The sequence below is a fragment of the Rana temporaria genome, chromosome 3 (assembly GCF_905171775.1).
Source record: "Rana temporaria chromosome 3, aRanTem1.1, whole genome shotgun sequence".
Lineage (NCBI taxonomy): Eukaryota > Metazoa > Chordata > Amphibia > Anura > Ranidae > Rana > Rana temporaria.
In genome coordinates, this window is record NC_053491.1 from 10,629,266 (window position 1) to 10,656,413 (window position 27,148).

General features: G+C 47.9%; 1 protein-coding gene across 1 annotated transcript in view; it reads right to left on the reverse strand.

Annotated features, from left to right (window-relative positions):
- Nucleotides 1–14,805: 14,805 nt before the first annotated feature.
- Nucleotides 14,806–27,148, reverse strand: part of MAP2K5 (mitogen-activated protein kinase kinase 5) — a 247,457-nt gene continuing 235,114 nt past the window's right edge. The window contains exons 20-22 of the mRNA XM_040342241.1: nucleotides 24,928–24,989; nucleotides 23,605–23,650; nucleotides 14,806–15,523 (exon numbers count right to left, since the gene is read on the reverse strand). Of these exons, the coding sequence (XP_040198175.1) occupies nucleotides 15,419–15,523; nucleotides 23,605–23,650; nucleotides 24,928–24,989 (213 nt within the window). The 3' untranslated portion in view covers nucleotides 14,806–15,418. The remainder of the gene's footprint in view (nucleotides 15,524–23,604; nucleotides 23,651–24,927; nucleotides 24,990–27,148) is intronic.

Here is a 27,148-nt window from a genome sequence, read left to right on the forward strand (position 1 = left end):
AGTGGCTGCATTTAATGGGCACAGTGACTGCATTTAATGGGCACAGTGGCGGCAATTGATGGGCACAGTGGATGCGTTTAATGGGTACAGTGGCGGCAATTGATGGGCATAGTGGCTGCATTTAATGGGCACAGTGGCTGCGTTTACTAGACACAGTGGCGGCAATTGATGGGCACAGTGGCGGCATTATATGGGCACCATTAGCGGCAATTGATGGGCACAGTGGCTGCATTTAATGGGCACAGTGGGGGCAATTGATGGGCACAGTGGCTGCATTTAATGGGCACAGTGGCTGTGGTTAATGGGCACAGTTGCTGCGTTTAATGGGCACAGTGATGGCAATTGATGGGCACAGTGGCTGTGTTTAATAGGCACAGTGGCGGCAATTGATGTTTTTTTTGTTAGTTGGTTTGCGCCCCCCCAAAAAAATTTGAGCACCAGCCACCACTGCTTGGCACCCACATAAACGTGGTTGCTGACCGGATACACCCCTTCATGGAGCTGTAGGGGAAGAAGGAAAGTCGGCAGAGACAGATACCACGGCCTACCTTCGGAGGTCTAGTGGAGACCACGCCTCGATGGGTCAGGGTTGTTTTGGTGGCAAAACGGGGACCAGCCACTCAGTATCAGACGGGTGCTCATAAGGTTACGGCTGGCCGGTGAAGTTTGGCTTTAAGAATGTCCCCCGTAACTCCAAAGATGTGTACGTTGTGAGATATATACCGCACCCAATCTTCAAACCACAGAAGGTTCCTTCAGTAATCTACGCTGCGTGGGGCGGCGCGTGACGCGCGACGCAGGGATGGTGGAAGGTTAGACTCTGTTACATTTGCTGGCCGTTGTGTCGGGGGTGCAGAACGAGGAGTTCTCGGTGACATTTAGCCAGACCAAGATGTAACACTTGTCACATTGTCTCATTCCTCCTCGCGTCCCCAGACACCCGTTTCCATTAAAACTGTCTTGTCTTAGACAGGATTATAAACCTTGAACTTAGAAGGGGGCTCTGCGGACGGAACGCGGCTGGGGAGGAGAGGGATGCTCTGTCTATCCAATAAAGCGACCCCCATAAATCGCAGCTTTAGTGCTCTCTCAATCATCTCTCAGTAAATGGACTGCGAGCCCCGGAGCTCAGGGACAGGCCAGCCGCGGGTCTGCGCTTTTATGGGCCATTTGACTCTGGCTCTGATATTTCATATAATTACCATTTAGAAGACAAGCACCATTGTCTCCCAAAGTTTAATACAAGTCTCGGAGAAGTGCAGGTGTCTGAATCCGGGGTGGGGGGGGGGCTGAGATCCCAGGTAAAGGTGGGAATTAATTCTTCTATGAAGGCTGCGTCCCCCAAAATGATAAATATAATTTCTGGACGCCACCAGCGATGAAATAGTTAACTCTACAATATCCCCCCAGGCCTATTCTGACACTTCTTACATACAGTATCTCACAAAAGTAAGTACATCCCTCACAATTTTTGAAAATATTTTCTTTTATCTTTTCATGTGACAACACTGAAGAAATGACACTTTGGCCCGGATTCACAAAGCACTTACACCGACGTATAACACGTTACGCCGACGTAAGTGCCAATGTGCGCCGGCGTATGTGTGCGGCAGACCCACGAAACAACATGCGCCTAAAAACAGGCTACACCCCGGCGACGTAGCTTGCACACGCCGGAGTAGGGTGGGCGCACATATGGGCTGGACGTATGGTGCCGCTCCCATTGATTAGCCATTCAAACATGCAAATGAGGGAAATACGCCGATTCACGAACGTGCGTGTGCCCAGCGCATGCTACGCGAGATGCGCGTAAGTTGTACGTCCGGCGTAAAGTTATTCCCCATAAATGAGGTGCAACCCGGCAACAGACATGCACAGGTCTGCATCAGGGAACACAAGCCGGGGTATTGTGCGTTGGACGTGTGTCTGGCTGGGCGTACGTTATGTTCACAGCGTACACAGTGATCTGGCGTAGCTTAGGCAGTTGTGCTGGCGTGGTTGTGAGCAGGCGCAGGGGGGTGCTGTGCATGCGTCCACGTCACCGTGCATGTGCAGTTCGTGATACGTACCTGTCTGGCGCTCGGCCCATCATTTGCATGGCTCATGCCCACTTCCACCTACGCCAGCGCGTGCCTTCGAAACCCACGCCACGCTGGCGCATCGTTGGGAGCACTGGCTTGCTGAATACAATGCTTGTCTCTCTGCGCTACGTTGGCGTGGCGTACCCTGCGGCCCAGTCTCTGAAGGGAGGGGATCATGCTCTGCTTCAGTATGTCACAGTACATGTTGGCATTCATGGTTCCCTCAATGATCTGTAGCCCCCCAGTGCCGGCAGCACTCATACAGCCCCAGACCATGGCACTCCCACCACCATTCCTGACTGTAGACAAGACTCACTTGTCTTTGTCCTCCTCACCTGGTTGCCGCCACACACGCCTGACACCATCTGACACCAAATCTTGGTCTCATCAGACCACAGGACACAGTTCCAGTAATCCATGTCCTTAGTCTGCTTGTCTTCAGCAAACTGCTTGCGGGTCTTCCTTGTGCATCATCTTTAGAAGAGGCTTCCTTCTGGGACGACAGCCATGCAGACCAATTTGATGCAGTGTGCGGCGTATGGTCTGAGCACTGACAGGCTGACCCCTCCCCCACCCCTTCACCCTCTGCAGCAATGCTGGCAGCACTCCTACGTCTATTTCCCAAAGACAACCTCTGGATATGACGCTGAGCACGTGACCTCAACTTCTTTGGTCCTCCTAGGCCAGTGAAGGCGAACCTCGGCACCCCAGATGTTTTGGAACTATATTTCCCATGATGCTCAGCTACTCTGAAGAGTGCATGAGCATGATGGGAAATGTAGTTCCAAAACATCTGGGGTGCCAAGGTTCGCCATCACTGTCCTAGGCGATGCTTTATAAGCCTTTCCATGGGGTAGATTCAGAGAGCAATTTACGCCGGCGTATCCATAGATACGCAGCGTAATTGCTAAGTTGCGCCGGCGTATCTACTTTATGTATTCAGAAAGCTAGATACGCCGACTTTTGCCTAACATACGACTGGCATAAGTCTCTTACGCTGTCGTATCTTAGGGTGCATTCTGCCGCTGGCCGCTAGGTGGGGCTCCCGTAGTTGTCAGCGTAGAGTATGCAAATTACATACTTACGCCGATTCATGAACGTACTTGCGCCCGGCGGTAGTTTTTTACGTCGTTTGCGTAAGTCGTTTTCGTCGCAACGTTGCTCCTGCTATTAGGAGGCCCAGCCAATGTTAATTATGGGCGTCGTTCCCGCATCGCGATTTGAAATTTTTTCGTCGTTTGCGCAAGTCGTCTGTGAATGGCGCTGGACGCCATTTACGTTCACGTCGAAACCAATGACGTCCTTGCGACGTCATTTACCGCAATGCACGTCGGGAAATTTTAGGGACGGCGCAGTACGTTCGGCGCGGGAACGAGCCTAATTTAAATGATCCACGCCCCCTACGGGATCATTTGAATTACGCGCGCTTACACCGGCCCCTTTTACGCTACGCCGCCGCAACTTTACAGGAAAGTGCTTTGTGAATCAAGCACCTGCCCGTAAAACTTGCGGCGGCGTAGCGTAAATGTCATACGTTACGCTGCCGCAGTTTTGCGCGCCCCTACCTGAATCCACCCCCATGTTATCAGTTTAGAGTTAGAGAAGGTCTAGCGATAGAATTATTGCTCTCCCTATAAATGTTCACGGCGATATAACATCTCGCTATAATGTTCATTTATTTATAAACAGTTGGTACTATATTGTGTTTGTGTGCACTAAAATGTATTTAAAGCGGAGTCCCACACAAAAATGGAACTTCTGCTTTTTCAGAATCCCCCCCCCCCTCTGGTGTCCCGGCCTATCACGGAACAGGACGAGGAGGAGGCGCGGCTTTTGAACAATGGACGCCCGCATTCTGACCGACTCTGCATTACAGGTACCGGCGTCTAAGACGACCCCCGAATTTTGGGGGATATTTTTAAGTACAAAAGGTCGTCTTATACACCGGAAAATACGGTAAGTACTTTTTTTTTTAAAAGCAGATTTTTACATATTTGTGAGAAATGTCAACATTAGCCCGGACTTGAAGCGGTTAAATGAAGTGCGTTTTGTTTCCCGGGAGTTTTTATCATTATTGTTTATTTAACCACTTAAGGACCGCCTAACGCCGATATACGTCGGCAGAATGGCACGGCTGGGCACAATCACGTACCTGTACGGGATTGTATAATGCCCAGCGGTGGGTCGCTCGCGGCCCGTTCCGAAGCTCCGTGACCACAGCCGCAGGACTCGTGGACCCGATCGCCGCTGGAGTCCCGCGATTGGTCCCCGGAGCTGAAGAACGAGGAGAGCCGTATGTAAACACAGCTTCCCCGTTCTTCACTGTGGCGCCGTCATCGATCGTGTGTTCCCTTTTAAAGGGAAACACAATCGATGACGTCACACCTACAGCCACACCCCCTACAGTTAGAAACACAAATTAGGTCACACTTAACCCCTTCAGCGCCCCCTTGTGGTTAACTCCCAAACTGCAATTGTCATTTTCACAGTAATCAGTGCATTTTTAATGCATTTTTTGCTGTGAAAATGACAATGGTCCCAAAAATGTGTCAAAATTGTCCGATGTGTCCACCATAATGTCGCAGTCACGAAAAAAATCGCTGATCGCCGCCATTAGTAGTAAAACAATAAATAATTAATAAAAATGCAATAAAACTATCCCCTATTTTGTAAACGCTATAAATTTTGCGCAAACCAATTGATAAACGCTTATTGTGATTTTTTTTTACCAAAAATAGGTAGAAGAATACGTATCGGCCTAAACTGAGGAAAAAATGTTTTTTATATATTTTTGGGGGATATTTATTATAGCAAACAGTAAAAAATATAGGGCCAGATTCTCGTAGACTGGCGTATAATCGCGGCGGCATAACGTATCTGATCTACGTTACGCTGCCGCAACTTACATGGGCAAGTGCTGTATTCTCAAAGCACTTGCTCCATAAGCTGCAGCGGCGTAGCGTAAATCGGCCGACGTAAGCCCGCCTAATTCAAATGTGGAAGGGGGGGGGCGTGTTTTATGTTAATCAACTGTGACCCGACGTGATTGACGTTTTTCCACGAACGGCGCATGCGCCGTCCATGGAAATCTCCCAGTGTGCATTGCTCCTAATACGCCGCAAGGATGTATTGGTTTTGACGTGGACGTAAATGACGTCCAGCCCCATTCACGGACGACTTACGCAAACGACGTAAATTTTCAAATTTTCGACGCGGGAACGACGGCCATACTTAACATTGGCTGCGCCTCATAGACCCAGGGACAACTTTACACCGGGAAAAGCCTAACGTAAACGTCGTAACTTTACTGCGTCGGCCGCGCGTACGTTCGGGAATTCGCGTATCTAGCTAATTTGCATACTCGACGGGGAAAGCAGCAGAAGCGCCACCTAGCGGGGAAAAAAAAATTGCAGTTAAGATCCGACGGCGTAAGAGACTTACGCCTGTCGGATCTACTGAATATCAATGCGTAACTGATTCTATGAATCAGTCGCATAGATACGACGGCGCTAGGCAGATATACGACGGCGTATCTGGAGATGCGCCGTCGTATCTTTTTTGTGAATCTGGGCCATTTTTTTTTTTTTTAATTGTCGCTCTATTTTTGTTTATAGCGCAAAAAAAAAAAAAAACACAGAGGTGATCAAATACCACCAAAAGAAAGCTCTATTTGTGGGGAAAAAAAGGACGCCAATTTTGTTTGGGAGCCACGTCGCACGACCGCGCAATTTGTCAGTTGAAGCGACGCAGTGCCGAATCGCAAAAACTGGCCGGGTCCTTTAGCTGCCTAAAGGTCCGGGTCTTAAAGGGTTAAATGCTGAATATATATATATATATGAAAACTTCCCTTTGATGTATTTCTTCATCCAAGGTACATTACTTCCCCTCTATACTTTTGAATATATTATTATTATTTGAGTCGTTACGAAGTGTCAGATTGTAGAATTAGCCTCCCCTTGCGCAGTGTCAGAGTCCCAAGTCCAAACACTTAAATCCCAGCATGTGTCAGGGCGCGTAATTAAACATGCGGCTTTTATCCCCCGACGCAATCAGAATATTGGTATGGAACGCATTACCTTAAAACTCGGCAAAGACAGCTTTATGAAACATGTAATATGAAATGTATAAATAAAATGTACTTACCGCTGTAGAATTAAATGAGCTTATTGATTTATGGATTTTTGTTTTGTGTCTCCGGCTTTTCATATGTATATTATACACATTTTTACTGTTCAAGTTCTGTGACCTTTGATCTTTTCAGTTGTAAAAATCTCTTTATTTACTCTTCCCAGAGACCCGTGGAAATGTATTGAGGCTTTGTCCATACTATTGAGGTAGGACAACGACATTGCTCACAGATATTATTTTAATTAAAATGTTATATCATTTAATAGGATGATGTCACTCAAGGAAGAAGGGGGGGGGGTCGCATAAAGTGATGGGAGAGACTTAAAGGGGCAAATACCAGGGAGACCATTACTAGAGTGCAGGGTTCAGGAGTGTGCTATATACAGAGTGCAGGGTTCAAGAGTGTGCCATATACAGAGTGCAGGGTTCAGGAGTGTGCCATATACAGAGTGCAGTGTTCAGGAGTGTGCCATATACAGAGTGCAGGGTTCAGGGGTGTGAGATATACAGAGTGCAGGGTTCAGGAGTATGCTATATACAGAGTGCAGGGTTCAGGAGTGTGCTATGTGTAGCGTTCAGGACAGTGGCGGCTGGGGCTCAAATTCTTTTTTGGGGGGGGGGGCAAACAAATGAAAAAAAAAACATAAATAGCCTCACTGTGCCAATCAATTGTCGCCACTGTGCCATCAAACGCATCCACTGCGCCATCAAGTGCAGCCACTGTGCCCATCAATTGTCGCCCCTGCTAATCAAACGCAGCCACTGTGCCATCAATTGTCACCACTGTGCCATCAATTGTCACCACTGTGCCCATCAAACGCATCCACTGCACCATCAAACACAGCCACTGCGCCATCAAGTGCAGCCACTGTGCCCATCAAGTGCAGCCACTGTGCCCATCAAACACAGCCACTGCGCCATCAAGTGCAGCCACTGTGCCCATCAATTGTCGCCACTGTGCCATCAATTGTCACCACTGTGCCCATCAAACGCAGCCACTGTGCCATCAATTGTCGCCACTGTGCCCATCAAACGCAGCCACTGTGCCCATCAATTGTCGCCACTGCTAATCAAACGCAGCCACTGTGCCATCAATTGTCGCCACTGTGCCATCAATTGTCACCACTGTGCCCATCAAACGCAGCCACTGTGCCATCAATTGTCGCCACTGTGCCCATCAAACGCAGCCACTGTGCCCATCAATTGTCGCCACTGCTAATCAAACGCAGCCACTGTGCCATCAATTGTCGCCACTGTGCCATCAATTGTCGCCACTGTGCCCATCAAGTGCAGCCACTGTGCCATCAATTGTCGCCACTGTGCCATCAAGTGCAGCCACTGTGACCATCAATTGTTGCCACTGTGCCATCAAACGCAGCCACTGTGCCATCAATTGTCGCCACTGTGCCATCAATTGTCGCCACTGTGCCCATCAATTGTTGCCAGTGTGCCATCAATTGTCGCCACTGTGCCATCAAACGCAGCCACTGTACCATCAAACGTTGAAGCCTATTAGAGCCTCTGGATTCCCATTGGAATCCATGCTTCTGACGCTCCACATGTAGTTTAGCACCAGCTCTGATCGTGACACCCCAATTCTAAAAGCTGGGATGGGAAGTGGATTGGGAAGTGGATTAGAATGGGGGTGATGTAGTGGCACAAGGAGAAAATGGCGGGTAAGGAGGGGGTGGGAGATATAGGGAGACCTTGACTACTCAGTCCTAAGTAGTACTTAGCTGTAAAGTGTATAGAAGAGAGACAATCCACTGTTCCCAATAAGCCCTTTATGCTGCATTTTGGCATTAACCATTCAGGTCGGCCTCTTTGGCTCGTGGATACTGGCTCCGCCATTAGATTTTGTTCCTTGGCAAGGTGGAAGGAAGAAACCACCTTGGGGAGAACAGGTGTCCTAGGCCTCAGGAAACTCTTGTTCCTCTTTAACACATCTAAGGGTTCTGTACATGTCAAGGCCGCCAGTTCAAAAACTTGCCGTGCAGAAGCGTTGGTGGCATGAAAAGCAACCTTGCAAGTAGGGATAGACAGAGGAATATCTGGGGGCTAAGAATATGCATGCATCATATATACTAGGGGGGAGTACAACTGGGGGATCCATAGTGGAGAAGGATCTGGGGGGGATCCGTAGTGGAGAAGGATCTGGGGGGATCTGTAGTGGAGAAGGATCTGGGGGGATCCGTAGTGGAGAAGGATCTGGGAGGATCCGTAGTGGAGAAGGATCTGGGGGGATCTGTAGTGGAGAAGGATCTGGGGGGATCCGTAGTGGAGAAGGATCTGGGGTGATCCGTAGTTGAGAAGGATCTGGGGGGATCCGTAGTGAAGAAGGATCTGGGGGGATCCGTAGTGGAGAAGGATCTGGGGGGATCCGTAGTGGAGAAGGATCTGGGGGGATACGTAGTGGAGAAGGATCTGGGGGGATACGTAGTGGAGAAGGATCTGGGGGGATACGTAGTGGAGAAGGATCTGGGGAGATCTGTAGTGGAGAAGGATCTGGGGGAGTCAATGGTGGAGAATGATCTGGGGGGGATCCGTAGTGGAGAAGGATCAGGGGGGGATCTGTAGTGGAGAAGGACCTGGGGGTGATCCGTAGTGGAGAAGGATCTGGGGGGATACGTAGTGGAGAAGGATCTGGGGGGATACGTAGTGGAGAAGGATCTGGGGGGATCTGTAGTGGAGAAGGATCTGGGGGCATTCGTAGTGGAGAATGATCTGGGGGGATCCATAGTGGAGAAGGATCTGGGGGGGATATGTAGTGGAGAAGGATCTGGGGGGGATCCGTAGTGGAGAAGGATCTGGGGGGATCCGTAGTGGAGAAGGACCTGGGGGGGATCCGTAGTGGAGAAGGACCTGGGGGGGATCCGTAGTGGAGAAGGATCTGGGGGGATCCGTAGTGGAGAAGGATCTGGGGGTTTTGGTAGATCAGAAGCTCAATAATAACATGCAATGCCAAGCTGCGGTCTCCAAAGCGAGGAAAGTCCTTTCTGGTATAGAGAGGTATGGACTCCAGAGAGAGAGACGTCATCTGTACAAATCATTAGTAAGACCTCATCTGGAATATGCAGTTCAGTTTTGGGCTCCAGTTCTCAAAAAGGATATCGGGGAACTGGAGAAAGTGCAGAGAAGGGCAACCAAACTGATAAGAGGAATGGAGGAGCTCAGCTATGAGGAAAGATTAGAGGAACTGAATTTATTCTCTCCTGAGAAGAGGAGATTAAGAGGGGATATGATCAACATGTACAAATATATAAGAGGTCCATACAGTGAACTTGGTGTTGAGTTATTCACTTTACGGTCATCACAGAGGACAAGGGGGCACTCTTTACATCTAGAGGAAAAGAGATTTCATCTCCAAATACGGAAAGGTTTTCTCACAGAAAGAGCTGTGAAAATGTGGAACAGACTCCCTCCAGAGGTGGTTCTGGCCAGATCAGTAGATTGCTATAAGAAAGGTCTGGATTATTTCCTAAATGTACAGAATATAACTGAGTACTGACATTTATAGGTAAAGTTGATCCGGGGTAAATCCGATTGCCTCTCGGGGGATCAGGAAGGAATTTTTTCCTCTGCTGTAGCAAATTGGATCATGGCTCTGGTGTTTTTTTTGCCTTCCTCTGGATCAACTGTGGGTATAGAATTGTGTATGTGGGATTGTACGATATTTTTTATTTTTTTTATGGTTGAACTGGATGGACTTGTGTCTTTTTTCAACCTATGTAACCATCTCTAATAGGCTCAAAGGGATGTCTCTAAGGCAGTGGTTCTCAACCTTCCTAGTGTGGTTACCCCTTGATAAAGGTTCTCAAGTTGTGGGGACCCCTAACAGTAGAATTTCCAAAGCGTGGGTTGTCAGCACCCAAGGCAAGACAAGTAATTTGCGCCCCTAACCCACGTACATTCAGGGCTCCCTGAGTCCCTTCCACTCGTACAGTATTAAAACCCCTTGTGGTACCTTTTTAGGATGTACCACTCTCTATATGTTCTCCTTGCTTTCCCTTTTATCTCTAGCTTAAGTTCTTGTTTTTTTTTTTTTTTTTAAATATCCCTCTCTAGCCATCTTTCCTGTTCTTTCTCACCCTCTTTTCCTCTCCCTTCCATGTATTCTCCAGCTCTGTGGTGTCTTGCAGCAGTGACACCTATGCCGAAATCAGAAGATAGGGTCTCCTCCAGCCCCTCCCACTTCACATTTCTCACCAGTCAGCTCTAGTCTCTGCCCCACAGCCATGCCACAGGCTCCAGGGACTGCCCTGCTGGGCGGCTGCAAAAAGGCTGCGAGTGCTGCGGGCTTCAGGAACAGCCCAGGATTCTGTGACCCCTGGCAAATCGTCATTTGACCCCTGAGGGGGTCCCGACCCCCAGGTTGAGAACCACTGCTCTAAGGGACTGATAGGAATAGGTTGAGATTCCACAGAATCCCTGGGGGAAGGAACATTGTGGACAACATCCTGTACTAATGCGTTAAATAAACAGCGAGAGGCAAACGGTCTCTAAAAAAGAACCGCTAAGGCAGAGATCGATCCTTGGTGGTACTGAAACGCCGATCCAGACCATACTGGGGGAAAAGACAGGATTCGTCCCACAGAGTACTAAAATGTCCTGGCCTCACACCAACCAAACTACCCTTTCCAGGTGCCATGGAAGATCTTGCAAGAAGCCGATTTCTACGTTTTCAAGAGCATAGGGATGACAGGATTTGATAGGCCCCCTCCCTTGGGACCTGGGATTCATCATCAGCCAAGCGGTCAAGAAGCAGGATGGTGGATCAGCCAATGTAGCAAGTTGGAATTGTGGTGAAGTTTATTTCCTGAGAAGTATCATCCCAAAGTATATACAAACCAAAATTCCAAAGGAAGGATAATGGGACTTTAAATATTCTGCCGGGAACGAGTAAATTGAGATCGTTTTAAAAAAAAATTATCTTTATTGTACATTATTGGTGTCTCGATGAATACAATAAAGATTATTTTAATACATTCTCAATGTTCTCCTTCCCGGTGGTATACTTAAAGACCCATTTATCCTTTCTTTGGAACTTTGTTTTGATGGTAGATCAGCCCCGGGGACAGAAGATCCCGGAGGGCCCAAAGAGAGTCGGTGAAGTTGAACCGATCCCACAGGTCACCAGAGCATTTACTAATGAATTTACTGAGAAGGCCCAAGAATCCCCCGGTCCTGGTAACAAAACCTGCTACTTTGTTGTTGAACCTGGAAGCCAGAAAGTTCATGGCCGGTGTCCCCTCACCTGCCACGGAGAGCTGAGCTTGCAACAGAGAGCAATGTTACGGGCCGGTCCTGTATCTTCTATTTGCAGGGGTCCGGCCCCCGGCAGTGGTATATTTAGGTTTTGTGCTGCCCTAGGCCTGACTAATTTTGTGGAACCCCTAATTTACATATGATCCACCCCTTCCTGTCAAGGCCACACCCCTTCCTGTTTAAGACCTGCCCTGAAATTTTCCAGTGGGAACACTAGTTCTGAGGGCTTTGGTGGGGGAGGTATTACCTTAATCTGCAGAGATTTCCTCTCACTTCCTGTTTGGCTATGGGGCAGGAAATGAAGGGAAATTAACGGATGGCAATCAACAGAAATAAAATTAAGATTTGTTAATATGTACAACTGACACAAGCAAAGGACTGCAGGAGAGTCCTACTACCTACCTGCCAGGTATATGTGACCATGTCTGTCACTTGTGTCTGCGCCACCCCTATCATACCGGCAGCAGTGCGGCAGCTTTATGGGGGCTCAAGACTGATTTGTCTTGCTGCCCTGTCCACCTCATAAGACTGGCATACCTCCCAACCGTCCTGGATTTGACATAAACGCGGGGGGTGCCGCGAAATCCCCGGACAATAGCACTGCTCGCGGGACATTACCGCGAGCAGTGCTATTGTCCGGGGATTTCGCGGCACCCCTCCCCCCGCGTTTACAGCGATTCGCGGAAAATCCCGCGATAAACCCCCCCGCTCAACAACTCCGATCCACGGAATCCTCCCCCGCTCAACAACTTTGATCCGCGGAATTCCCCCCCGCTCAACAACTTTGATCACGTAGAAGCGCGCATCTTTGTGCGGGCGTAACGTATCCTATTTACGTTACGCCTCCGCAACTTTGACAGGCAAGTGCAGTATTCTCAAACCGAAGCTGCGGCGGCGTAGCGTAAATAGGCCGGCGTAAGCCCGCCTAATTCAAATGTGGAAGATGTGGGCGTGTGTTATGTAAATTTAATGTGACCCCACGTAAATGACGCTTTTTACGAACGGCGCATGCGCCGTCCGTGAAAGTATCCCAGTACGCATGCTCCAAATTAACCCGCAAGAAGCCAATGCTTTCGACGTGAACGTAAATGACGCCCAGCCCTATTCGCGAACGACTTACGCAAACAACGTAAAACGTGAAAAATTTTACGCTGTTCCGACGTCCATACTTAACATTGGTACGCCTCATAGAGCAGGGGTAACTTTACGCCGGCAAAAGCCTAACGTAAACGGCGTATCTGTACTGCGTCGGCCGGGCGTACGTTCGTGAATTGGTGTATCTAGCCGATTTACATATTTCTAGGCGTAAATCAGCGTACACGCCCCTAGCGGCCAGCGTAAATGTGCAGTTAGGATACGACGGCGTAGGAGACTTACGCTGGTCGTATCTTATACAAATTCTGGCGTATCTGATTCTTTGAATCAGGCGCCCAGATACGATGCCTCACACTCAGAGATACAACGGCGTATCTGGAGATACGCCGTCGTATCTCCTACGAGAATCTGGGCCTTAGTATACAAGCAAATAATACAATACAAACGACTGGTTCAACAAGTCCTGATATTTCTGTTTGGCATGCCATAGTTCTTTTTAAACCCTTGCTACACCCATTATGTCATAAGACCAGTCAACAACGTATCCTGGCCTAGGCCAACAAGGCCCAGGCCTAGGGCAGCACTTTGCAGAGGGGGCAGCACGGAAAGAGTCCCCGCCGGCTTGTGCTACACTGTTAGTGTAACGCAAGCTGCTTCTAATTTTGGCTGTCCTATCAGCCTGGAACACAAACCTTCCTCACTGTGATATACGTTTTCTGCTGCACCATTGGCATGGTTATATCTTCTTAGTCCTCTCCATAAAATTATCAGAAGTTTGTGTTTAACCACTTCCGCCCCGGACCATTTCGCTGGCCATAGACCAGAGCACATTTTGCGATTCCGCACTTCGGCGCTTTAACTGACAATTGCGCAGTCGTGCGACGTGGCTCCCAAACAAAATTGACGTCCCTTTTTAACCCATAAATAGAGGGGTTATAGCCCCTGTCAGTTTATTTTTTACCATCCCAGTCCCATTGCAGAGATTTCCATTAACTTCCTGCCCCATAGCCAAACAGAAAGTGAGAAAAAAGCTATGCAAATTAACCACTTAAGACCTTTAGGCAGCTAAAGGACCTGGCAAGTTTTTGCGATTCGGCACTGCGTCGCTTTAACTGACAATTGCGCGGTCGTGCGACGTGGCTCCCAAACAAAATTGGCGTCCTTTTTTCCCCCACAAATAGAGCTTTCTTTTGGTGGTATTTGATCACCCCTGCGGTTTTTATTTTTAGCGCTATAAACAAAAATATAGCAACAATTTTGAAAAAAAATTCAATATTTTTTTACTTTTTGCTATAATAAATATCCCCCAAAAATATATATATATAAAAAAAAAAATTCTCCTCAGTTTAGGCCGATACATATTCTTCTACCTATTTTTGGTAAAAAAAACGCTATAAGCGTTTATCGATTGGTTTGCGCAAAATTTATAGCGTTTACAAAATAGGGGATTAGTTTTATTGCATTTTTATAAATTTTTTTTTATAACTACTAATGGTGGCGATCAGCGATTTTTTTTGTGACTGCGACATTATGGCGGACACTTCGGACACATTTTTGGGACCATTGTCATTTTCACATCAAAAAATGCATTAAAAAAGCATTGTTTACTGTGAAAATGACAATTGCAGTTTGGGAGTTAACCACAAGGGGGCGCTGAAGGGGTTAAGTGTGACCTCATTTGGGTTTACAACTGTAGGGGGGTGTGGCTGTAGGTGTGACGTCATTGGATTGTGTTTCCCTATAAAAGGGAACACACGATCGATGACGGCGCCACAGTGAAGAACGGGGAAGGTGTGTTTACACACAGCTCTCCCCGTTCTTTAGCTCCGGGGACCGATCGCGGGACTCCATCGGCGATCGGGTCCCGGAGCTTCGGACCGGGTTGCGTGCCCGAGACCCACGGCTGGGCACTTAAAGAGGACGTACCTGTACGTGCTTGTGCCCAGCCGTGCCTTTCTGCCGACGTAAATGTGCAGGAGGCGGTCCTTAAGTAGTTAAGGGAATCCAATGCCCTCCCAGGCGCTAAGAACTACTGTCCCCACTCGAAAATTTCAGGGTGGGTCTTAAACAGAAAGGGGTGTGGCCTTGACAGGAAGGGGTGGGTCATATATAAATTAGGGGGTGCACGAGTTTAGTCAGGCCTAGGGCAGCACCAAGCCTAAATACACTACTAAGGCTACTTTTGTTTTTTGAAGAGACAAGTTTTTTATGAAAATGAAGCACAAACAACATTTTATTTGTATAAAAAGTTTATTAGAGGAAGCAAATATTTCTGCAGGACATACTATCAAAATCCACAATAATAACGTATGGATTTCATAAAAGAAAGTCACTTTTCCTTTTTTTTTGTGGGAAGCGGGTAAACCTGAGCGTCAGCAAGTTTAAAAGATTACAATGTCACCCAGTCATCTTCTAACCACAACTATCAAAATGTCCAAGCGAGTAAAAGCCTCCAAATTCCAATATCAATATGGCACTTGTATAAGTAGCAGAATCCGGAAGACAACGCACAAACTGAAGATCGCCATGAGTAAAGTTGACCTATGGGCCCCAACGGTTTCCGGCTACGTATGCAGAGAGAGCACACCCTCCTTAAGCCCTCTCTACCACATAAATTATAAAGATGTTCTTGCGAGAGACATGTGTAACAGTGAGACACATCGTAATGCTCCCAAATTATTCCTTCGACATTCTTCTTCAGGATCCGCCATATGAAGCTGGAATAGGTTACTACTGAGAACATGCCTATATGGCGTGACCACTTCTGGCACTGAACGTGTAAACAGAACTGCGCTGTAGATAGGGCAGAGGCTCTACTGAATCAATTAGTTCATATGATCAGTTTATTCTCACTCTTGGCTGTTCTGCGCCCGCCGATCCTCCAACGCTCTACACACCCACATGGACACGACCTCCATGTTCCCGTCATCGAACTGGACAATAAATGGATGGCCCTGTAAGAGAAAAAAAGATCATATTATCCTGTGAGCGCATGCAGTGTAATCCAGATACTCGATTTGTCCTTGTTACTACAGCAAATCCCACAAGCAATATACAGTATCTCACAAAAGTAAGTACACCCCTCACATGTGACAACACAGAAGAAATGACACTTTGTTATACAAGCTGTACACTCACTACTTTACATTGTAGCAAAGTGTATTTTCTTCAGTGTCGTCACATGAAAGGATGGAAGAAAATATTTACAAAAATGTGAGGGGTGGACTTACTTTTGTGAGATACTGTAACCACAATGTTGGAAACCACACAATTGTTTTTTCTTCTTTTTTTAAATCAGGAATAAAAAGTTTATTAAACTTAAAGGAGTTGTAAAGAACATTTTTTTTTCACCTTAATGTAATTTATGCATTAAGGTGAAAAAACATCTGATGATGCCGCCCCCCCGGTTTACTTACCTGACCCCTCGAAAGTCCCGCGCGATCCCAAGATCCTCTTTGCAGCTCAGCCTGGCCGCTGATTGGCTAGAGCGGATGGATTGAGAGCAGCACAGCCTGATCATCGTTCCCCATGACAGGGAACAGACGATCACTGACAAGCCACTAGGAAGAACAGGGAAAGGTTTGTTTACACTCACCTCTCCCCGTTCTTCAGCTCTGTGACCCGATCGCGGCACACCGGCGGCGATCAGGTCCAGTCACGGAGCTTTGGCGGGCTCGCGACCCACGGCTGGGTTCTTAAAGGGGATGTACCTGTACGCCCTTGTGCCCAGCCCTGCCATTTTGTCAAAGTATATCGTTGTGCGGCGGTCCATAAGTGGTTAATTGTACACCAGAACTCTTATAGGTGGATTCAGAAAGACTTAGGCTGGCGTATCAGTAGATACGCCAGCCTAAGTCTGAATGTGCGCTGGCGCTAATTTAAGCGTATTCTGGAAACCAGATATGCTTAAATTAGGCTCAGATACGAGCGGCGTAAGTGTCTTACACCGTCGTATCCTAAAGTGTAATTTTTAGGCTGACCGCTAGGTGGCGCTTCCATTGCGGTCGGCGTAGAATATGTAAATCACTACATACGCCGATTCACGAAGGTACGCCCGGCCGACGCAGTACAGATACGCCGTTTATGTAACGCATTATCAGGCCTAAAGTTATTCTATCAAATAGCTGGAATAGTAATGTTAAGTATGGCCGTCGTTCCCGCGTCGAAATTCGAAAATTTTACATCGTTTGCATAAGTCGTCCGTGAATAGGGATTTATGTCATTTACGTCCACGTCGAAACCAATAGGACCGTGCGGCGTACTTTGCCGCATTGCACACTGGGATATGTAGGCGGACGGCGCATGCACGCGTAAGGTCACCCCCCATTACCATAAAACACGCTCCCTCAGCTAAATTTGAATTAGGCGCCATTACGTCCGCCCGATTTACGCTACGCCGCCGTAACTTAGCAGGCAAGTACTTTGTGAATCATGTACTTGCCTCGCTAAGTTACGGCGGCGTAGTGTAAACACGGTGCACTACGCCGCCGCAAAGATAAGCCTGCCTACCTGAATCTAGCTATTAATGTTGTCCTTGTATGTATTGGATCCATTTTCCTTCATCCTTTTATGTACAATCATTTTTTGATACTTTTGATATTTATTACAAAAAAAATACTTTTTTCTTTATGAGTTTACAATTTTTCTAGCTGCATAAATATATCCCGTACTTCAAATGCAAAAGACAACATTTTGACGACAAACCCCCCCCCCCCATCTACACAAGGCCCTTATTGTGTCAGTGATGCAGAGTTTGCATGTTGTGTATTTACAATGGTGATGTTACTTTGTCTTATAGAAGGTGAAGGATCGGTGTCACGTAGCCATCACTTGAGGATTTCCTGACCTTTCAGACGCGGTATTGTCTCTCCGTCTGCAGAATTCTCAAAAAAAAAAAACTTTGACTGTGTATTTTAAGTAACCACTCTTCCTCCTCTTCTTAATGAGGTTATGACCAACCGCTTATTATAATTGCTTCCAACTCCTTTTAATTTTCAAGCTTATTAATCATAAGAAGAGTTATTTAAAATTGCATAAATTAATCTTGGATTAAAAGACCATCAAGGCCTAGAAACAATTAAGAATATGCATGGAGTCCCAGGGGCAGCGCGGTGTCTGATTGTCGCAGTCAGGTGGGCCTGGTTGAGCGGGCGGCGAGATGATTAATGCACGCAGCATTTCAATAAGGCTTTTCTGAAATGCCATTTGCTGACCCCGGGACTGTATTCGCTTGCCAGAGATGAGAAGTGCTTAGTGAACTCTGCCAAAACTACATGTGCGATCCGAGACCTCCTGACATGCCGGGGTCAATTAGGGCTAAATAAAAAGCAAATTACTTCCCATTAGCAAATGGTCCTATTTATCGGGAGGGAAAAAAACACCAATTTGTTTGAAGAGAATCTGTTTACAGAAACAGAATCCCCCTTTGCCCAGGACTATGAATTTCTGGTACCGTATATACTTGAGTATAAGCTGACCCGAATATATGCGGAGGCACCTAATTTTACCACAAAAAATTGAAAAACGTATTGACTCGAGTATAAGCCTAGGGTGTCCATCTGCATGCCTCACTGTGTCCATGTGCATGCCTCACTGTGCCCATGTGCATGCCTCACTGTGTCCATGTGCATGCCTCACTGTGTCCATTCCTCACTGTGCCCATGACTAGACTGATGTTTAACATGGGAGTCTATGGAAGGTGTGCCCAGCTTTGAAAAAATCAGTGCTCCCCAGCCGTAGGTTCCCCAGACAACAAACTTTGCACACTTATAGAGTATAAATTGGGCTACCAGTGTGCCAAGTTCCATGTCCAGGGAACCTATGACTGGCCGGTATCGGGTCCCCAAAGTCACCAGAGAAATTACTGTCTAACATTGGAGTCTATAGAAGGGGTGCCCGGGTTTGAAAAATTGGTGCTTCCCAGCCGTAGCTACAAATCCTGCAGCTGCTGACTTTTAAAATATGGACACTTACCTGTCCAGGGTGCCCGCAATGTCGGCAACCAAATCCGATCCGTCCCTCGCCTCTCGAGTGGAGGCGCCGCCATGTTCGGAAAGCAAATCAGGAAGTGAAGCCTTGCGGCTTCACTTCCTGGTTCCCTACTGTGCATGTGTGACTCATGCAGCACGATCCCACTGGTCCCTGCGTGTCTCCCAGAAGACAGAGGAAGCGCCGGAAGTGGCGAAGATAGCTGCGGGTGGCTCGGCTATCTATTCCAGGAAGAGGGAGCAAAATATCTGTATTAGACTGTATTAGAGTATTCCGAAAAGTAGAAGTTACATTTTTGGGTGGAAGTCCGCTTTAAGGACTAGGCTGGGCTGGGAGATGGCTGCATCAGCTGTGACTGCTGCTCTCACCGCTCGCATCCAGGGTAAGGGGTTTGCACGGGGGGTATTGGCAGCTGTGCTAGTGCTAGCCACACTTTTGGGATGAATTAGAGCAGAGACTGAGAGCCAGGCCTTCTCTCCAACATCAGTGCCTGACCTCACAAATGATCTTCTGGAAGAATGGCCAAACATTCCCATAGACACCCTCCTAAACCTTGTGGACGGCCTTCCCAGAGGAGTTGAAGCTGTTTTACCTGCAAAGGGCGGGGCCAACTCCATATTGAACCCAACGGACTAAGACTGGGATGCCATTAAAGTCATGCGCATGTAAATGCAGGTGTCCCAATACTTTTGGTAATATAGGCCCAGATTCTCAAAAGAGATACGACGGCGCATCTCCAGATACGCCGTCGTATCTCTGCCTAGCGCCGTCGTATCTATGCGACTGATTCTTAGAATCAGTTACGCATAGATATCCCTTAGATCCGACAGGCGCAAGTCTCTTACGTCGTCAGATCTTAACTGCAATTTTTTTTTGCCTGCTAGGTGGCGCTTCCGTCTATTTCCCTGTCGAGTATGCAAATTAGCTAGATACGCGAATTCCTGAACGTAAGCGCGGCCGACGCAGTAAGCTTACGACGTTTACGTTAGGCTTTTCCCAGCATAAAGTTGCCCTTGGGTCTATGAGGCACAGCCAATGTTAAGTATGGCCGTCGTTCCCGCGTTGAAAATTAAAAAATGTACGTTGTTTGCGTAAGTCTTCCGTGAATGGGGCTGGATGTCATTTACGTTCACGACGAAACCAATGACGTCCTATCTACGTCATTTGGAGCAATGCACACTGGGATATTTTGGGGGCGGCGCATGCGCCGTTCGTTCAGCGCGGGGACGCGCTTCATTGAAATGAAACACGCCCCCTACCCACCGAATTTTAATTCGGCCGAATGATTTACGCTACGCCGTCGCAACTTTACAGGCAAGTGCTTTGTGAATAAAGCACTTGCCTGAAAAACTTGCGGCGGCGTAACATAAATGAGATACGTTACGCCCGCACAGAGATACGCCGATCTCTGTGAATCTGCCCCCTAGTGTATAAATGCAACCTCATCCGGCTGAAAAAGTCTGAGGCAGGTGAAAATCCTGCGATGTCCGTAGGCACCAGTCCCGATCTTTAACTGGTCCATTCTGTTTGGGTTTCCTGTGAAAGAGTAATAATATCACTGCTAAGAGCAGTCAAATGTTAAAGAGGATTCCCTTTTGGGTGACTTAGCCGGGACCTCTGAGCGTTCAGCGTGAAGCCAAAGACAGATACAGTACAAGATTCTGCAATTACTGGCTCCTTATCTCCATCACACTCCTTCACCAACCGATCCCTCAGCAGGTCTCACAAAGTGGCAGCAGGGCCAGATTGCATGTCACAGCTGAGCCCACCTGTCACCAAGGAATTGAAGGTGGAAGGTGCTAAAAGTCTCAATCATTTCTGCTTCCCTAGAAATCAACAAAGAGAAAGGTAGAAGATGGCGGTGTAAGTCCAGCAGTGAAGAGAGCGAAGGACGGGAGTTTAGAAGTGACAACGAAGAATTTGGGAAGGGGCCAAACCCGTAGTACTGAGCACAGGGATGCTGGGCCAATGGGTGTGTTGGCCACAAGCACAATGAAGACAACAAAGAGCCAGATCTTAGATCATCACTTTCAGACAGAAAGGTGATTAACCAAGTTATGGACACAATGCAAGCTTCTACATCTACAATGCTGACTTTGCCAGGAAAACAAACAAACAAAGCTGTAAAGACAATGCTATTGGGGGGAAAAATAAAAAAAGATGGTGGCGTGTCTACCAATAAGATATGAGATTCCAAAGCAAACCTCTAACTGGCTACTTGCTCAACACAATTAAGCCGGCCATAGATGATGGTATGCTGGCGCCTTAAGAGTTCCCGTCACTGGAACTAAGGGGTCAAGCTCAATCCCCAACCCCATAGACGATGGCGTGTCTACCAACAAGATATGAGATTCCAAAACAAACCTCTAACTGGTTACTTGCTCAAAACAATTAAGCCGGCCATAGATGATGGTATGCTGGCGCCTTAAGAGTTCCCGTCACTGGAACTATGGGGTCAAGCCAAAGAGGTCAAGCTCAATCCCCAACCCCATAGACGATGGCGTGTCTACCAACAAGATATGAGATTCCAAAGCAAACCTCTAACTGGTTACTTGCTCAACACAATTAAGCCCACCATAGATAATGGTATGCTGGGGCCTTAAGAGTTCCCGTCACAGGAACTAAGGGGTCAAGCTCAATACCCAACCGCATAGACGATGGCGTGTCTACCAATAAGATATGAGATTCCAAAGCAAACCTCTAACTGGTTACTTGCTTAACACAATTAAGCCAAACATAGATGATGGTATGCTGGCGCCTTAAGAGTTCCCGTCACAGGAACTAAGGGGTCAAGCTCAATACCCAACCCAATAGACGATGGCGTGTTTACCAATAAGATATGAGATTCCAAAACAAACCTCTAACTGGTTACTTGCTCAAAACAATTAAGCCAGCCATAGATGATGGTATGCTGGCGCCTTAAGAGTTCCCGTCACTGGAACTAGTGGGTCAAGCCATAAAGGTCAAGCCCAACCCCCAACCGCATAGACGATGGCGTGTCCAACCAATAAAATATGAGATTCCAAAGCAAACCTCTAACTGGCTACTTGCTCAACACAATTAAGCTGGCGTTCTGACGAGAAATGACCCCCGTCGAATAATGCCCGCAGGCGCAACACTTGTGCAGTACGGAGCACTACGGAGCCATCGAAAGTCTCCGAACATGCACGGCTGTACACGGCGCCTGCACAAAGATGACAATATTGTGCCACAATGCTCATGCAACTCTGCGGGTGTATTATTGATTGAACTCTGCAAGGGACGGATGCCTACAGAAGAGGCCGTATTATATCATGATGGGGGCCTAAAATACGGCCCCTTCTGTAGGCATCCGCTCATCACACGCTTCAATCAATAATACATCCGCCCTTTGAGAAATCCACCCCCATCGTATCAGCTCTGCCCATCATGATACAATACAGCCTCTTCTGTAGGTATCCGCCCCTCACACGCGTCAATCAACAATACACCCGCCCCTTTAAAAAATCCACCCCCATCGTATCAGCTCTGCCCATCATGATACAATACGGCCTCTTCTGTAGGCATTCGCCCCTTGCAAAGTTCAATCAATAATACATCCGCCCCTTGCAGAGTTGCATGAGCACCGGGAGCGTACCGGAAGCCTGTGGCACAATGTCGTCTTCTTTGTTCAGGCGCCATGTACAGCTGTTCATGTTCGGAGACTTTTGGCGGCTCCGTAGTGCTCTGTACTGTGCAATCGCTGCGCCTGAGCAGTACGGAGGGGGGCGGGGGGAATTACTCAACATGGGGTCATTTCTCGTCAGAACACCGGCCATAGACGATGGTATGCTGAAGCCTTAAGAGTTCCCTTCACTGGAACTAGGGGGGTCAAGCCCCACCCCCAACCCCACAGACGATGAAATGCTGACGCCTTAAGAGTTCTCTTCACTGGAACTAAGGGGTCAAGCCCAACCCCCAACCCCATAGACAATGGCGTGTCTACCAATAATATATGAGATTCCAAAGCAAACCTCTAACTGGCTACTTGCTGAACACATTTAAGCCGACCATAGACAATGGTATGCCGACGCCTCAAGAGTTTCCTTCACTGGAACTAAGGAGTCAAGCCCAAGGGGTGAATCCCAACCCCCAACCCCATAGACGATAGTGTGTCTACCAATACAATATGAGATTCCAAAGCAAACCTCTAACTGGCTACTTGCTCAACACATTTAAGCCGGCCATAGATGACTCAAACCATGATACCCAAGTTGAACGATCAGTCAACTTGGGTACAACCATCCTGCCGGATTTTACATGTGATTATTGCTAGCTGTTATAGCCGCCAGCAAGAATCACTGAGCTCCCGGCGGGGGCAGTTCCCCCCCCCCCCGGCTAGTACCGGCTGGGACAGAAAACCAGGGCGCACGCAGGCTGTCTGGGAACGGCAGTAATTCCAACGGGAAAACAATGTGGTCCCAGCTCCTTCTGATTTGAGTGGATCTACCTTGTTTGGCCATGGGCTAGGAAGGCAGAGAGTCCGCGGTGTCTGTGCACCCTGGAAGTGGTTGCCCTAAGAGTGCTTCTAGTAACACTTGGGTCTGGGGCTCCACAGTGTGAAACGGTACAAGGTCACAGCACTAAAGCTTTTCCTACACTGCACCTTTTAGGATTGAGCCTTTTGGTATAGTCCGGGGGAATTTTTGTCTTCCAGGCCTCAGTGCACAGCCACTTATTTATTTATTTTTCTCCACTGTTTGTCACTCTTTCACTTTTGTGTGTTTTTTCCTCACTAAGATGGAGGGTGCGAGTCCTCAGGCTTTGCCCTGATGTCTAGGGGGAGGATGTGGGGCCCACAGGCACCTTCCTTCCTTTGACCCTGGGAGGGTCTCTCTTCGGGAGACCTAGTACTCGGTGGTCCGCTTTGGCTGGCCACGAGGAGAGGGGTCTGTCAGGCCTTTTGGCTAGGCTTACCATGTTGAACCCTTTGTTCCTGTCAGGGGCCTTGCGCCCAAGGGGGGGTGGCTTGGGAAAAAAAGAGCTTACAAATGAAGCATCACCTTGACTTTTCAAAACAAATCCTTACCATTAGTTCTTCTGGCGCTGGCCTCTCTTTCGGCTGTTTTCTCATGCTGTATAATAAAGAAATAAAGAGGATTATGTGGATTCTAGCTCACATTGCAAACACAACCATAGAGGAAGCATTAGAGAGAGACACACACTGTGTATATTATATACATATTCAACTGTATTTAAGAGTAACAAAGATTTTTTCCCTACATATAACAACATATATACTAAAGGGGAGGGGGAGTGTGGTCTGCACTAAGCCTACGAAGATCTGTATTGGTTCTGCACTCATGACCCCTAGCACCCTGTGTGTTAATGCTCCTGACCCCTGCGCTGTGGGTTCTTCACACTCCTGACCCCTGCACACTGTGCATTGCACGCTCCTGACCCCTGCATGCTCTGTGCATGGCATGCTCCCGACCAATGCTCGCTCTGTGCGCTTGACCCCCTGCGCGTGCTCTATGCATCGCACGCTTCTGACCCCTGCGCACTCTGTGCATGGCATGGCCTTGACCCCTGCGCACTCTGTGCATTGCATGCTCCTGACCAATGCTCGCTCTGTGCGCTTAACCCCTGCGCATGCTCTGTGCATCACGCTTCTGATCCCCTGCACTCTGTGCATTGCACGCTCCACCTACACCGGCGTACGCCTTCTAATCCCACGCCACACTGGCGCAGCCTTGGGAGCACTGGCTTGCTGAATTCAATGCTTGCCTCTCTGCGCTACTGCGGAGTGGCGTATGGCGGTTGCGCTACGGCGGAGTAATGTGCGCCCACACTCTGTGAATCTGGGCCTATTTGGGTACAACGACTGTTGCAAATGTTACCATGTACAGTGTGAATAGGCTCAAGTTTAAGGCCCCCCCCCCCCCCCTTACTGTCAAAAGTTACCTACACCAGCTATCTTTATATCAATGCATTGAGGAGAGGATTCCTAACCCGGTTGAATTACTTGGATTTACAGAAAGTTACATGAGCTCAGCAACAGCCTGCAAGACTAGATAAAGTGTTAAAGTGCCCAAAAAATGGATGGCGATAGAAAATGATCTGTTCTTTACGGATTACTAATTTCTGTCCTCTGGGAAATGCACAGCGATGCACAATAAGGCCTTTTATGAGCCTGAGACTCGGCTCGCCCGCTCCCAATATTGCTGGCAATTGGGTTGTTGCTGTTTAATAGGGCAGTATTCCCTGGGGGGGAGAAGCCATTATGAAATGTCCGATTAGGGCAATACATGGACAGCTTGCCCCCCCCCTCCCCTCCCCTCGATGCCTCCTGATTTCATGTATAATAGACGTAATATAGAGTAAAACTCAGTGGAATTACAAAAATCCTTACCATTGAGTGATGAAATGTACAAATGACTCGGAGAATTCGCCAACTGGAAGAACGGGAGAATCCTGTAACGTCGAGAAGAACAATGTGTGAACAAGATTGTCTAGAGGTGCGAGAATGAAAGCATCACATCCCAAACTAACCAATCATATGCTTTTTAAAGGTGCGGAGGACAAACTGCAACTACATTGCCTTGCAAAAGTATTCACCCCCCCCCATCCCCCCTTGGCATTTTTTGTGTTTTGTTGCCTCACAACCTGGGATTAACACGGATTGTTTGAGGATTTTCATCATTTGATTTACACAAACTTTGAAGATGTTTTTCTTTTTATTGTGGAGCAAACAAAAAGGACAAAATAACAGAAAAATGTCAATGTGCATAATTATTCACCCCCCCCCTAAAAGTCAATACTTTGTAGAGCCACCTTTTGCGGCTATCACAGCTCCAAGTCGCTGTGGTTAAGTCTCTTTGATAACGTCACCTGTGACGAAACGAGTCTGGGAGGGCACTGTTATAATATTAATATATATGTGTAGGTATTTAAAATATTGTGTTATATGTATGGCAGGGGTGGCCAACCAGTGGCCCGGGGGCCACATATGGCCCACGGAGCCCTCTGATGTGGCCCGAGACCTCCTGCTCTGGAATGGTGGGTTGGCAAGCCCAGATCGCAGGTTGCCAACCCGCCATGCTGCAGCATCAGTGTTGTGAATGAAGCTGGTGGTAGAGGAAGAAAGCAAGCTGCGGAGCAGAGCCCCATAAGCCGATGCTTTCTCTACAGCGCTGGGCTTTTGCCACAGGCGGAGTATATGGCAAAGTTCAGCTAACCCGCAGAATAGACACAGGTGCACTATGCTGCACCCGCGTTGTGGGTAAACTGCAGCACATCAGTGTGAAAGCAGTCTTGGGCCCTTTTCACACGATCAGCCCGACCAAATGGAACCCTCAATTCATCTCTACAGAGCGACAGAAAAAACCCAAAAGGGAATTCGTCCCCTTCCATCTGGGCGGATCGGAGGACCTATAGAGTAGCCATGACCTGTCATCCGCCCGCTCCGCTCATTGTGGCCCTCGACTGGTTACCAAGTTGCCTAAGTGGCCCTCGTTCTTCAAAAGGTTGGGCACTCCTGATGTATGGCATGGTATATCTGTGTTACATACAGGCATTCAAGGTTACTCATCAAAGGGTGTTTTCTGACCAAAAGGGTTAGTGGCCAAACACAGATCAAAGGAACAGCTGAGGACCATTTGATGTGTTAATCTTATCGAAGACTACCTAGGTGTGTGAGATGGCCTGGTACTTCCTTACATACATAAGGAAGTATTTATTGATGTTAATTGGACTTGGGGAAGTATTCATTCAGGGAAACATTTGGTTGACCTGGAAGAACCACTCCCTCCAGTGTGAGACCAGCATTTGAGGCAGTCAAGCTGGCATTCAGTCTGGTCTTGCCACTGAGAAATATGGCACAGGTCTAGGAAGAGATTTGAATTAATCACTTTGTTGGACTTTTGTATCATCTGTGGAATTTGGACTTTGTTTGTATTGGAAGTTAATTAAAATTGCGTTTTCTGGAGAGCCTTGTGTTGCTGCGAAACAACATAATTTATAGTCATCATACTAACATCTAAACATCAATTATCTAACCGGAGGACTATACAATATACTTCTTCATAGGCGATCACTACAGGCATGTACTGACGTAACCACGTCGTTTTAGAGGAAGATGGGCTCCTGCTGTCAGGTCACCTGTGGCCAGATGACAGTTGCACCCCGTTGGAGTCAGGAGTGTACCACAAGGTAGTGAACCCTATGGCAGACTGCTGCGGATGGAACACAGAGTGGATATGGAAGGCAGGGCCACTGGAGCACAAACAGGGATCCCACAGGAAGCTTGAGCCCAAGATTCCCCAGGGCGCGGAGTCTAAGATCCAGGATGGCCTTAGCTGCAACTGAATCCAGGTCGCAGCCCCCAGAGTCCCCTAGCTCACGCTCCGTAGGGAAAAGAGGAGAGAGGGGAAGCAGCCACTTAGGATACAAGAGATAGTGAGGGGTAAGCCAAGTTCAGGGTGACAAGCAGACAAGGAATGACAAAGGACAGGCCAAAGGTCAGGGTCACAAGCAAACAGGAATAGTCGGGGACAAGCCAAGATCGGTACACGGAGATAAACGTAGCACACGGCAAGCGGGAAACCCAAACAAACAATGCTTAACAAACAACG